A 14,187-nucleotide genomic window follows, 5' to 3' on the forward strand; every position below is an offset into this window, starting at 1 on the left:
AGAAGGAGGAATGTGCTTTGTTGTCATGACTCAATAGGACTCAAATCATCAATGATGCATCAAATGATGGCGTTTAGATTTATTTTATCACCATCATACGTTATATACCCCGTGTGATGCATCTATGAACTTACATGTGCACAGTTCCATTGTAACCTAGAGTAGTAAATGAGTGATAATATCACATGGATCCATTGTGAGTCATAGTGCAGGTGGATTCCAGAGGCTGGTGAGATGACACAAGGTCAAAGGTCTCCATCCTGGTCTTCTCCCACGCTCTCCTCTCCTCCATCATTCACACACCTGTCTCTTCTCTCACGCCCTTGTCTCCTTTCCCTCCTATCTCTCTTTCTCTCTCTGTCACACACACACACACACACACACACACACACACACACACACACACACACACACACACACACACACACACACACACACACACACACACACACACACACACACACACACACACACACACACACACACACACACACACACACACACACGTGCATGCTCTCTCACAGTATCTCAGTCACAGACACACACACCCTCACACCCTCACACACAGACATTCCTTGGCTTCCCAGCTGCCTGTGCACCTGGGCAGGGAGCTGTCATCACCGTGGTAACCGGCATACAGCTGGGTGTGTCACTATCACCTGGCTCATCTGCCTCTCTGAGAGCGAGATAGAGAGAGAGAGCGAGAAAGAAAGAGACAGGAGAGAGAGAAATAAGGAAATAATCTCAAAAGAGAAAAATGTCCTCCTGTGTGCTACCTATATCTCCCCACTAGAATCTCCATACTTTAGTGAAGACAGCTTCTCCATCCTAGAGGGAGAGATCAATCATTTTCAGATCCAGGGACATGTAGTAGTCTGTGGCGGAACGGGGATAAACACCTACCTGGAGGTAACAGCATTCTCTCCCCAATATACCCCCGTAGACACAATTACGACAAAACAACCATCAAAAACGGGTCATAACTCTTGTAATTCTGTCGCATGCTGGGTCTGTACATAGTCAATGGTAGACTTTGAGGGGACTCCTACAGTAGGTACACCTACAGCTCATCTCTAGGCAGCAGTACTGTAGAATATTTTATCACCGACCTCAACCCAGAGTCTCCCAGAGCGTTCAGTCAGCCCACTGACACCCCTATCAGATCACAGCAAAATCACAGTCTACTTGAACAGAGCAATACTGAATCATGAGGCATCAAAGCCAAAAGTAGTGTAGAAATCTACCAGAAAACAATTAGCCAACAACAAATTAAATTCCTTTTAGACCACTTCCTGGACAAAACGTTTCACTGCAATAGCGAAGGTGTAAACTTGGCAGTAGAAAGCCAAAATAGTACATTTGACCTCAGAGCGTCCCTATCAAATTTAAACATTTCAACATTTCAACCTAAGAAAAGGACAAATGGTTTGATGAAGAAAACCTAAGAAAGGATTTGAAGAACCTATCCAACCAAAAACACAGAGACCTAGAAAACCTGACCCTACGCATTTACTGAAACGGCACAGAAATAAACTAAGAAAAAAGAAAGAACAGCACATCAGAAATCAGCTCAATGTAATGGAAGAATCAATAGAATCCAACCACTTCTGGGAAAATGGGAAAACACTAAACAAACAACAACATGAAGAGTTATCTATCCAAAATGGAGATGTATGGATAAACCACTTCTCCCATCTTTTTGGCCCTATAACAAAGGACAAACAGAAAAAACATATATATGATCAATAAAACATCTTAGTCAGCTGTTAAAGAATACCAGAACCCACTGGATTCTCCAATTACATCGAATGAACTACAGGACAAAATACAAACCCTTCAACACAAAAAGGCCTTTAGTGTATCCTAAATTAAATGATAAAATATACAGACCACAAATTTCTATTGGCTTTACATAAACTCTTTAACATCAACCTCAGCTCTGGCATCTTCCCCAGTACTTGGAACCAAGAACTGATCACCCCAATCCACAAAAGTGGAGACAAATTCAACCCCAATAACTACTGCGTCAATAGCAACCTTGGGAAAATCCTCTGCACTATCATTAATGGCAGACTCCTACATTTCCTCAGTGAAAACAGTGTCCTGAGCAAATGTCAAATTGGCTTTTTACCAAATTGCCATATGACAGACCATGTATTCACCCTGCACACCCTTGTTGACAAACAAACAAAACAAAACAAACGCAAAGTCTTCTCATTGCTTTATTGATTTAAAAAAGCTTTTGACTCTCTTCGGCATGAGGGTCTGCTATATAAATTGATGGAAAGCGGTGTTGGGGGGAAAGCATACGACATTATAAAATCCATGCAAACAAACAACAAGTGTGCGGTTAAAATTGGCAAAAGAACACACTGATTTCTTTCCTCAGGGCCGGGGGGTGAGACAGGGATGCAGCTTGAGCCCCGCACTCATCATAGATATCAATGAATTGGCGAGGGCACTAGAACAGTCTGCAGCACCCGGCCTCACCCTACTGGACTCTGAAGTCAAATGTCTACCATTTGCATATCATCTGGAGCTTCTGTCCCCAACCAAGGAAGGCCTACAGCAGCACGTACATCTTCTGCACAGATTTTGTCAGACAGTTCATCTCAGTAATACAAAAATAATGGTGTTCCAAAAAAGGTCCAGTTGCCAGGAGCATAAATACAACATTCCACGTAGACACTGTTGCCCTAGAGCCCACAAAAAAACTATACCTACCTTGGCCTAACTTCCACAAAGCTGTGAACGATCTGAGAGACAAGGCAAGAATGGCCTTCTACGCCATTAAAAGGAACAATACATTAAAAATACATGAATCAGTTATAGAACCCATTGCTCTCTGTGATTGTGAGGTCTGGAGTCCACTCACCAACCAAGATTTCACAAAATGGGACAAACATCAAATGGGGACGATGCATGCAGAATTCTGTAAAAACATTATCTGTGTCCAACGTAAAACACCAAATAATGCATGCAGAGCAGATTAGGACGAGTCCCGCTAATTATCAAAATCCAGAAAAGAGCAATTCAATTCTACAACCACCTATAAATAAGCGATTCTCAAACCTTCCATAACAAAGCCCTCACCTACAGAGAGGTGAACATGGAGAAAAGTCCCCTCAGCCAGCTGGTACGGGTACTCTGTTCACAAACACAAACAGATCCCACAGATCCCCGGGACAGCAACACAATTAGACTCAACCAAATCATGAGAAAACAAACAGAGAATTACTTGAAACACTGGAAAGCATCAACAAAAAAACTGCGCAAACTGGAATGTTATTTGGCGCTAAACAGAGAGTACACAGTAGCAGAATACCTGACCACTGTGACTGACTCAAAATGAAGGAAAGCTTTGACTATGTACAGACGCAGTGAGCATAGCCTTGCTATTGAGAGAGGCCACCATCGGCAGAGCTGGCTCTCAAGGCAAGACAGGCTATGTGCCCACTTCCCACAAAATGAGGTGGAAACCGAGCTGCACTTCCTAACCTCCTGCCAAATGTATGACCATATTAGAGACACATATTTCCCTCAGATTACACAGACCCACAACAGCAGCAACATGTGTGACCTGTTGGCACAAGAAAAGGGCACCCAGTGGAGCACAAACACCACTGTAAATACAACCTATATTTATCTGTTTATTTATCTCCCCTTTCATACGTCAACTACATATTTGCACATTGTTACAACACTGTACATAGCCAATAATATAACATTTGGAATGTCTACATTCTTTTAAAAATGTAGGTGTGTAGTATGTTTCATGTTCATTTCTGATTGTTTATTTCCCTTGTTTATTGTCTATTCCCCTTGGTTTGGCAATGTAAACACGTTTCCCACGTCAATAAAGCCCTTTGAATTGAAAGAGAAGGGAGAGAAAGAAAGAGACAGGAGAGGGGAGATAGAGAGAGGGAGGAGAGAGAGAGAGAGAGAGAGAGGGGGGGGGGGCTATGTGCCCACTGCCCACAAAATGAGGTGGAAACCGAGCTGCACTTCCTAATCTCCTGCCAAATGTATGACCATATAAGAGACACATATTTCCCTCAGATTACACAGACCCACAAATAATTCAAAAACAAATCCAATTTTGATAAACTACCATATCTATTGGGTGAAATACCACAGTGTGCCATCACAGCAGCAAGATTTGTGACCTTGTGACCTGTTGAGTGAGAGAGAAAGAGAGAGATAGAGAGAGAGACGCAAAAGTGTGGGCCATGTATATGAATGAGAGGGCAAAGAAAGCATAGCTCTGTCCATGACAATTTCTCCGTCTCCGTGCTTATTTATATAATGTGTGTATGAATGTAATTGATGACATCTCAATCTCTGGAGATACACTCTCAAAGTACATTAGAATCTACACAGAAGCTATTCTGCCCCCAAAAGGGGCTTCTTACCATTATGGAACCAAAGGTCTTTCCAAAGGTCAGGATCAGGGGTTGCAACATAAACGGCACCCCCTCTTCCATTACACATAGTATTTTAATTACAGCCAGAGTATAGAGGAAGTGGGACAGCCTAACTGGAATCCGTCTCAACTCGAAGTTATTACTTTGCATGATTCTGAACGAAAGCAGAAACAAAGCTCAATATCTTTTAATGTGCCTGGATCGATTCGCACGCGAGGCAAGCACAGAGGGCCTAGTATGCGTGGTGTATGGGCAACCTCGCCTGTGTTCCTTACTAAGCGGAGGGGACATCAAAAGGAGGGTTTTATTCCCCCCTCCACTATAAATCCCCCAAAAGGAGCCATTTATGGTACAATAAGAGGCCATTTATGAGCCCCAAGAAAATGAAGGAAACCCGGAGGTGTGGGATGAAAGATGACAAGGCTTCTCTGGCACTAGCAGACGTTAGCTAGCTGCTTTCTGTGTTCCTTTTGTCTGACACTAGCAGACGTTAGCTAGCTGCTTTCTGTGTTCCTTTTGTCTGACACTAGCAGACGTTAGCTAGCTGCTTTCTGTGTTCCTTTTCTTTGGCAATAGCAGACATTAGCTAACTGCTTTCTGTGTTTCTTTTCTTTGGCAATAGCAGACGTTAGCTAACTGCTTTCTGTGTTCCTTTTGTCTGACACTAGCAGACGTTAGCTAGCTGCTTTCTGTGTTCCTTTTCTTTGGCAATAGCAGACATTAGCTAACTGCTTTCTGTGTTTCTTTTCTTTGGCAATAGCAGACATTAGCTAGCTGCTTTCTGTGTTCCTTTTGTCTGACACTAGCAGACGTTAGCTAGCTGCTTTCGGTGTTTATTTTCTTTGGCAATAGCAGACATTAGCTAGCTGCTTTCTGTGTTTATTTTCTTTGGCAATAGCAGACATTAGCTAGCTGCTTTCTGTGTTTCTTTTCTTTGGCAATAGCAGACATTAGCTAGCTGCTTTCTGTGTTTCTTTTCTTTGGCAATAGCAGACATTAGCTAGCTGCTTTCTGTGTTTATTTTCTTTGGCAATAGCAGACATTAGCTAGCTGCTTTCTGTGTTTCTTTTCTTTGGCAATAGCAGACATTAGCTAGCTGCTTTCTGTGTTAATTTTCTTTGGCAATAGCAGACATAAGCTAGCTGCTTTCTGAGTTTATTTTCTTTGGCAATAGCAGACGTTAGCTAGCTGCTTTCTGTGTTTCTTTTCTTTGGTAATAGCAGACGTTAGCTAGCTGCTTTCTGTGTTTCTTTTCTTTGGCAATAGCAGACGTTAGCTAGCTATGCTTTCTGTGTTTTTCTTCTCTGGCACTAGCAGATATTAGCCGCTATTAGACGTTAGCTAGCTAGGCTTTCTGTGTTTTATTCTCTGGTGCTAGGAGACATTACCAATAGAAGTTAGCTTCTTTATGACGTTCTCTCCTTTCGGTCTTATATAATGAGAGAACTATGCTGGGACATAGGATAGGGAAGGGGGATTCTGGAACCAGAGTTTATAAATCTGACTACTCGATGCAAACAAACAAAAACAACACATTTCACAGTACCTATCCGGTGTATGTGACAATAAGGCATAAATACTTTTTTAATACACGAGCATCAACTAAATATTTAATTGCAATGTGGAATCCCATGTCTTTTTTTAAGTAGACATGAATTGAATCCTAAAAATGTTGATTCCACATTGCAATTAAATAATTTTTTGAGGCTTTGTTTGTTACTGTGGTATAGTTTGTTGCAGTGAGTAGTAAGATTTGTCAACTCTGGTCTATTCCAGACTCCCCCTGCCTAATTGGTGGTGAAATATTTTGGCACTGACCTCCTTGCCTCCAATATGGATTACATTCAAGATGAATAAATGCATAGAAACAAAGGCTTGAGCAGTGATTTGAACATACACACTCTCCTGGGAGAATGAACCGGATCGTGTCAGCCTCTGGGTTACTCAGGTGTGACCAGCAGGCATCCCTGGAACACTGACGCAGGACAACTGGGAAAAACTGGGAATTTCTTTGGCTCATTCCAGGCACTCAAGCATACACAATATATGGAGCCTGTGTGTTTTGTGGAGGGAAGTGACAGCACATCACGTAAAATACTTTTCTTCTGTTTTATTTATATTTTTGTTTCAGCACCAGTTTGACAGAATGCACAGCCATACTTATCACCACCGCAGAGCACACACACGCACACACACACATGCACGCACGCACACACACACCAAAAACACAGCATGGTAGTGCCTTTTTGATGGAACACACAAACTCAGAAATACAGTTTCAGTGTATGGGAAAAGAACTTCAGCACCAGCTTGATAGAACACACATCTGTAAACAGTTGCATACAAGCACTATTGTTATAGGACACACACACAGAGAGACAAAGCACGCAATCACACAGTTGCACCATAACACAAGGTAATGATTGAGAAGGAACAAAATTATACTTTCTTTTACTATAATTGATATGATGAGTAGTGATGAATTAAAACTTGAATGGCTATTCAGAAAATAACTGTTCCTGGTTGCAAATGTTATTTCCAAAGCTTGGAAGACTCAACAAGATAAGTTGTATAACTGAAAGGTTTGGTTTTGTGTTTCAATTGTTTTCATTTCAGTACGAATGCAAATGTGTGTGTACGTCGGCAATTTACGTATATATAAGTGTGATCATTTCATTTGGATGCAATAAGATGCATAACCCTATAATAAAATCAATCAGTATCATCATCATCATCGGTAGCCACACAACACAACAAACAATACACCGTTGCCTAGAGGTTACCCCGCAATGACTCACTATCTTTGTCTGGAAGCAACTTTCAAACAAATCATTGTTTGCCTCTTTGTTTTCTTCATTTCACTTAATCTTCCGTAATGGTTACCAAATATCATTAGGGCCAACCTCTGTGGCTTTTTTTGCAGCGTTGTAGGCAAGCCAAGTGTTTGTTGTCAGAATTTTATTTGGCCGAGGAGGGGGGCTGTTGTTTAGTGTAGGCCTAATCTTGGCACGCCAATAACAGGTTTCAATAAAAGCAGCTGCTTTGTTATGGTAGTAAAGATTTTCTTCCTTCCCCCCTTTTTGCAGAGTGTAGGGAGTAGGCTCAGAGCGCTAAACTGGAAGCATCATCCACATATGCCCAACTGTTTTCCTCTCCAGGCAGGTGGTGAAGAGATTTTTTGCTGGAATGCCGAGTGTTTCCCGCGATGCCTTACTTTGTAGAGAGAGAGAGCGAGAGAGAGAGAAAGAGAGAGAGAGAGAGCGAGAGATGGTTAGCAAGTCCGGTTAGCAAGACCACACTGCCCCCTATGGGGTAAACTGTGTCAGTGCAGGATCAGAAACAAAGAGCGAGAGACAGAGGTATGCTAGAGAAAGGAAAGAAAGTGTAGACTTTGGAAAGGGCAGAGAGAGAGAGAGAGAGAGGCAGAGAGAGAGAGAGAGAGAGAGAGAGAGAGAGAGAGAGAACAGTGAGTTGGTATGAGAGAGCAGAGAAAAGGGAGAAAAAGAAAATAAATCAGAAATAGAGACATGCCCTTAGTCTGTGACAGAAATTGTATTTTGACTGGGTGCAACATAAACAATGTGACTGAGGGAACATCAGAATCTAAACACCCTAAACGCAATAACTATACACCCTGGTGGTCCCACCTCATGACTCTAGCCTCAACTATCATTCTAAGATATTTCCAGAGAGAGGGAGCGAGAGAGGGGGAGAAAAAGACAGACAGAGAGAAAGAGAGACAGAGTGTGTGTGAGAGCGAGAGAGAGAGCGAGAGAGAGAGAGCAAGAGACAGAGAAAGAGGGAGAGAGAGAGAGAGAGAGAGAGAGAGAGAGAGAGAGAGAGAGAGAGAGAGAGAGAGAGAGAGAGAGAGAGAGAGGAACTAATCAGCATAGCCACGTGTTCAATAAGTTGAATATTTTGCCAATAGGGGCATTATACCAATTCCTTTCTTATTACATGCTGGTTTAAACACACAATGTTATTTGTATCTCTGTGTTTAGAACTCTAATTACACTGAACAAAAATATAAACGCAACATGTAAAGTGTTGGTCCCATGTTTCGTGTTCCATACACACAAAGCTTATTTCTCTCATATTTTGTGCACAAATTTGTTTATTTCCCTGTTAGTGAACATTTCTCCTTTGCTAAGACAATCCATCCATCTGACAGGTGTGGCATATCAAGAAGCTGATTAAACAGCATGATCATTACACAGGTGCACTTTGTGCTGGGGACAATAAAATGCCACTCTAAGATGTGCTGTTTTGTCACACAACACAATGTCACAGATGTCTCAAGTTTTGAGGGAGCGTGTAATTGGCATTCTAACTGCAGGAATGTCCACCAGAGCTGTTGCCAGAAAAATTGTATGTTAATTTCTCTACCATTAGCCGCCTATTATGTTGTTTTAGAGAATTTGGCAGTACGTCCAACCGGCCTCACAACCGCAGACCACGTGTATGGCGTCGTACCCCATGGCGGGGGTGGGGTTATGGTATGGGCAGGCATAAGCTACGGACAACGAACACAATCACATTTTATAAATGACAATTTGAATGCACAGAAATAGCCTGATGAGATCCTGAGGCCCTTTTGTAAGGCCCATTTTTTTAAGGTATCTGTGACCAACAGTTTTCCCAGTCATGTGAAATACATAGATTAAGGCATAATGAATTTATTTCAGTTGACTAATTTCCTCATATGAACTGTAACTCAGTAAAATCTTTGAAATTGTTGGATTTATATTTTTGCTAAGTATATATGCATTACTACCCATAGATTTCCCATTTGTCCTCTTTACATGTGTTTCTTTCATTCCTATGTCTGTTGTTCCAAACATATGACTCTTGGATGTAGTATAAGGCCTCGTCATATTCTTCTTGAAATGTCCATATGTATTTGGAATAGTATGTAGAATACAACATTGTTTAACATGAAACATGTCATGAAGTTATATATTGGGCATACAATAAACCCTCTTATAACCGTCGTTGACCAACCTGAGTCGACTTGAATCTAGGTCTGTGTTACTGTAATAAGACTGTTAGCCCGCTGAGCTAAAGCCTAGTTATAATGGTGCCATCCTAACATCTTATGATGACACAACTCATTCGGTCTACATGATCTAGTATAGGGTAAAAAAAGTCACTTCACAAGTTTTTCGAAAGTACTCTTTTGGCTTTCACCCTCAGTCCCTCATCTCTCCAAGAAGTATTCATACTCATGGTAAAAAAAAATTAAAAAGTCATGTAAAATTAAAAAGTGCTAAGGTAAACATTATTGGACCGTGAACTTTCCTGCCTGTCTGGCTGACCGTGACAGGTTCATGTTTCCTCCCTTCATTATTGTCCTCCTTTCCCCGCCAGTCATCCCTTCTTTTTTTAACCCCTTCATCACTCAGCTATGAATCCCTTCTACAGTGCCCTCCTCTATTATTGGCACCCTTGGTAAATATGAGCAAACCGGGCTGTGAAAAAAACTTCTTTATTGTTTATCCTCTTGGTCTTCCATTCAAAATATTCACAAAAATCAACACTTTAATTAAAGTAAAATAAATTGGAAGATTTATTTTTTCTTACCATAAAACAAAGATTTTTCTCAAATATATGTGTGCCACAATTATTGGCACCCCTTCATTCAATACTTTGTGCAACCTCCCTTTGCCAATATAACAGCTCTGAGTCTTCTCCTATAATGCATAATGAGGTTGGAGAACACATGGCAAGGGCTCTGAGACCATTCCTCCATACAGAATATCTCCAGATCCTTCAGATTCCCAGGTCGCTTGTGGACTCTCCTCTTCAGCTCATCCCACAGCTTTTCTATGGAGTTTAGGTCAGGGGACTGGGAAGGCCATGGCCAAACCTTGATTCTGTGGTCAATGAACCGTTTTTGTGTTGATTTTGAGGAGTGCTTCGGATCATTGTCCTGCTGGAATATCCAACCACGGCCCAGTTTAAGCTTCCTAGCAGAGGCAGTCAGGTTTTGATTTAATATTTGCTGGTACTTGATGGAGTCCATGATACCATGTATCCTAACAAGTGGTCCAGGACCTTCGAAATAAAAACAGCCCCATAACATCAAAGATTCACCACCATACTTCACAGTGGGGATGAGGTAGTTTTCTGCATATCTATCTTTCTGTCTACGCCTAACCCACCTCTGGTGTTTGTTTCCAAAAAGCTCTATTTTGGTCTCATCTGACCATAGAACCCGGTCCCATTGAAAGTTCCAGTAACGTTTGGCAAACTGTAGGCGCTTGACTTTGTTGTTTGATGACAGCAAAGGCTTTTTTATGGCAACCCTCCCAAACAACTTGTGGTTATGTAGGTGGCATCTGATCGTAGTTTTGGAGATTTTCTGACCCCATGACCCAACTAACATCTACAATTCTCCAGCTGTGATCCTTGGAGATTTTTTTGGCCACTGGAACCATCCTCCTCACGGTGCGTGGGGTCAATATAGACACACTTCCTCTTCCAGGCCCATTGTTAACATCTCCAGTTGCTTTAAATTTCTTAATTATTGCCCTGATAGTGGAAATTGGCATTTTCAACCTTTAAGCTATTTTCTTATAGCCATTTCCTGATTTGTGCAGCTCAACAACCTTTTGTCACACATCATTACTGTATTCTCAGGTCTTTCCCATAATGAAGGATGACTATGGGAACATGGCCTGTGTGTCACCTCATATTTATACCCCAGTAAAACAGGAAGTCATGGCTTACCACTTAAGTGTTCCTAATCACTCAGGTTAACTTAAAAACGTAAAATATGAATGGGAATATACTTCAGTTAGATTTTACTCGTAAGAACTTCTCGGGGTACCAATAATTGTGGCACACATGTTTCGGAGAAAAATATTAATTTAATTTATTTCACATACATTTTTTTCAATAATTCTATTTCAATTAAAAGGTTCGATTTTTGTGAATATTTTGAATGAAAGACCAAGAGGATAAACAGAAAATAAAAAAATGTCACAGCCTGTTTTACTCATATTTACCAAGGGTGCCAATATTAGTGGAGGGCACTGTAGTTTACAGATGCCACTCTAGAGTTGTGACATGTTGATTGACGTTTGTGGGCTTTTGAGATCTAGCAGTGTGTGTAGCTATTGGTAGCACCTAAAGTATGCCAGTCATGCTCCAATAATGTCAATATTAAAGAGTAAAAAAAATACTTTATTATATTGTATTATATTTTACAATCTTATTTTATCTTAGCCCTTCTATAACCTTACATTATCAGCTCGTCAAGTGTTATGCAAGAACCTTTAAACAAAAGGAGTCAGTGAGTGTGAGTCACAAAATTACACAACATTTCCCAATTAGCTTATTTCTCATTGTATAATTCCTTTGGGTACAATTTTATTTTCCGTAACTGATGAACAGTGCCTTGAAACAAAACAAAAGTCCATTCACTCTTATCATCTTTGGAACGTACGTCAAGTCACATTCAAGTCTCACTTGACAGGGCCAGCTGAATTTGCTAAACATTCTGCTTATGTCAGTTCCACTGTTGTTTTAGACAGCCGTTTTACAGTCACTGAGCTGTCCGTCATCCTGTCACAGCCCTGAGTGGTCCCGTCCAATTCCTGAGCTGTGCTGTGTTTGGGTTACGCGGAGTGCATTGGGACAGTCACGGTAATCACGTGTGTCTGTTCTGAGAAACCCTCTCTCAGTTTTCTAGTTTTAGGTGAAGGAGCCCATAGACAGTCCAAGGACTTGGACTGAAGCTAGGCTAGCAGCTGCACTGTGTAAGCCCCCACCCCATCACTTCTAACAGATAAGAGCCCTCAGTTTAGAGCTATTCATTTACGTCTGTTTCGGTCTCTCACTTCTTCCCTCACTCTTATATATAGAGAAAGGGGTGATGGAAGAAGCCAGGCGAGAAGAAGACAGGCTTCCCAACCTCCACACTCATTTTTGTGACCCATCACCCCTCACTTCATTTGGCTCGGGTCTGTTTGTTAGTTCAGTTCAACGTTCGCTCCTGAGCAGGATACCGTCCTTCAAAATCGTCCTCTGTACAAGTTCAGCCAGATCACTATAGATATATCATATCAAAAGGCAATAGGGCAATAACACTATTAATATTCTGTCATATAAACACATATCTTATACAGTACACATAGCGTATAGTACAGCATTTTGACTGTGTTTATATGAGAGAATAATCGTGGTCTTATTGCCTTGCCCTCTCAAAGACATTCAGTGCTGATTACCCATGATTCACTCTGATAATGGCCCCCATCAGAGCCAAGTATTTGGAGAGTTGGGCCAATATGATTTCTGTATTATGATGCATTTACATGACACTTCAACATTCTATGGCAGCCATTTTAGCTCCCCATTAACATTACATGTGGAATACTTAATACTATGTAACTGAATGTCTATAATTAGAACAATATTCAAAATTCTATAATTTTGCCTATTTCTAAATACATGGCTCTGGCCCCCATTATTTACTCTGTCACGCATCCGAGGAGGATTGAGGTAATATTCAGGGCCGGCGATGCGACGCGAGCGGCCGTTGTACATGGCTAGTAATCCCACACGCCCCAGTCCACCACTACTATGGAAGGCTGTTCAAGAGAACGTTGTGATAGAAATGTATTGTGTAGATCAGGTATGGCTGTTTGTCATTTAGAACCGTGGGTCATGTCAGCACTACACATCACATTTCCACCTGCAACATTGTGTATTACCTCATTAAATTCACCCCACATCAATGAGTGATGGCCCTCTGTTGAAGCTATTACACTTGAATGTGATGTGATGGACTCTCTGGTTGTAAAACTGCTTAGAGGCCTGACTCAGTTTATCATAGAGTGACCTCTGGTATGACAGGTTGTGGTCACTTTACAGGCCACATAGGCGAAGGCAGAGAGAGATCAGATATACTGGGAATGAAAGGCCACAACACTGATATATCCTGTGTGAGGCCAAGTAATGTCAAGACTATATGGAGAGACAGAAAACGTATTTTGCCTACGTTACACCTATACCTTTGTGCAACTGAGGAGACATGACGGATCAGGGCTCTATATCTTCTTTCTTCCTGAGTGATATCAGATAAACCGGGAACGTGACATCCATTTCCTGTGAGCCTAGGGTTGTGTTCATCAGGGCACACTAACAAAACATTTTGCAATAGAATGAAAAAAAGCATTTCCTATTGGACAAGTTCAGATAACCAACTGAAATGGAGAGGTGCTTTCTTTTGCTTCGTGCCTAGTGAACATGACCCCAGACATAGGATGCACTTCAACCTTCCATTTCCTCCTTTTTCTCCAATGAGAATCCCGAGAGTCTGCCCCTTAGAGGCAGTCAGGACACAGCGCCACCTGTCCCGCCCGGTGGGCCCTGCAGGGACAGAGTCTGCGGTGGACAGGATCGGACCCAGCGCAGCTGAACAGGAGACGCTCCCGCTGCAGGCCGCAGCGACGACCCCACGGGCTGTAGGCAGGAAATATATGGTTGTCCACTTCCTGGTCCATGCTGGAGCAGGACAGGCCCAGTCTGCCAGAGGGAAAAGCAGTTGGGATCAATCAGTATGGTCTCAACAGAATCTGTTCGAAATTGTGACATTTAACTACTGTAGTTATATGTCACCTAAGCTGACATACTAGTTATATGTCACAGTTCCGGATCAACACCCCTAGTCCTGGTAGAGCTACAGGGGGTGCAGGCTTTTGTTCCTGCCCAGCACTAACATACTCAATTCAACTCGCCAAGGCCTTGATGATTAATCCGG

The 14,187-nt window shown here is 41.8% G+C and overlaps 1 protein-coding gene across 4 annotated transcripts in view; it reads right to left on the reverse strand.

Moving 5' to 3' along the window:
• Positions 1 to 11,757: 11,757 nt before the first annotated feature.
• LOC115159989 (alpha-1,6-mannosylglycoprotein 6-beta-N-acetylglucosaminyltransferase B) overlaps positions 11,758 to 14,187 on the reverse strand; it is a 46,580-nt gene continuing 44,150 nt past the window's right edge. For 2 of the 4 annotated variants that reach the window (XM_029710201.1, XM_029710216.1), the window contains one exon: positions 11,758 to 13,952. In XM_029710201.1, the coding sequence (XP_029566061.1) occupies positions 13,751 to 13,952 (202 nt within the window). In that variant the 3' untranslated portion in view covers positions 11,758 to 13,750. The remainder of the gene's footprint in view (positions 13,953 to 14,187) is intronic. The other 2 variants (XM_029710209.1, XM_029710192.1) reach the window with 1 other exon arrangement.

The sequence above is a fragment of the Salmo trutta genome, chromosome 2 (genome assembly GCF_901001165.1).
Source record: "Salmo trutta chromosome 2, fSalTru1.1, whole genome shotgun sequence".
Taxonomy (NCBI): Eukaryota; Metazoa; Chordata; class Actinopteri; order Salmoniformes; family Salmonidae; genus Salmo; species Salmo trutta.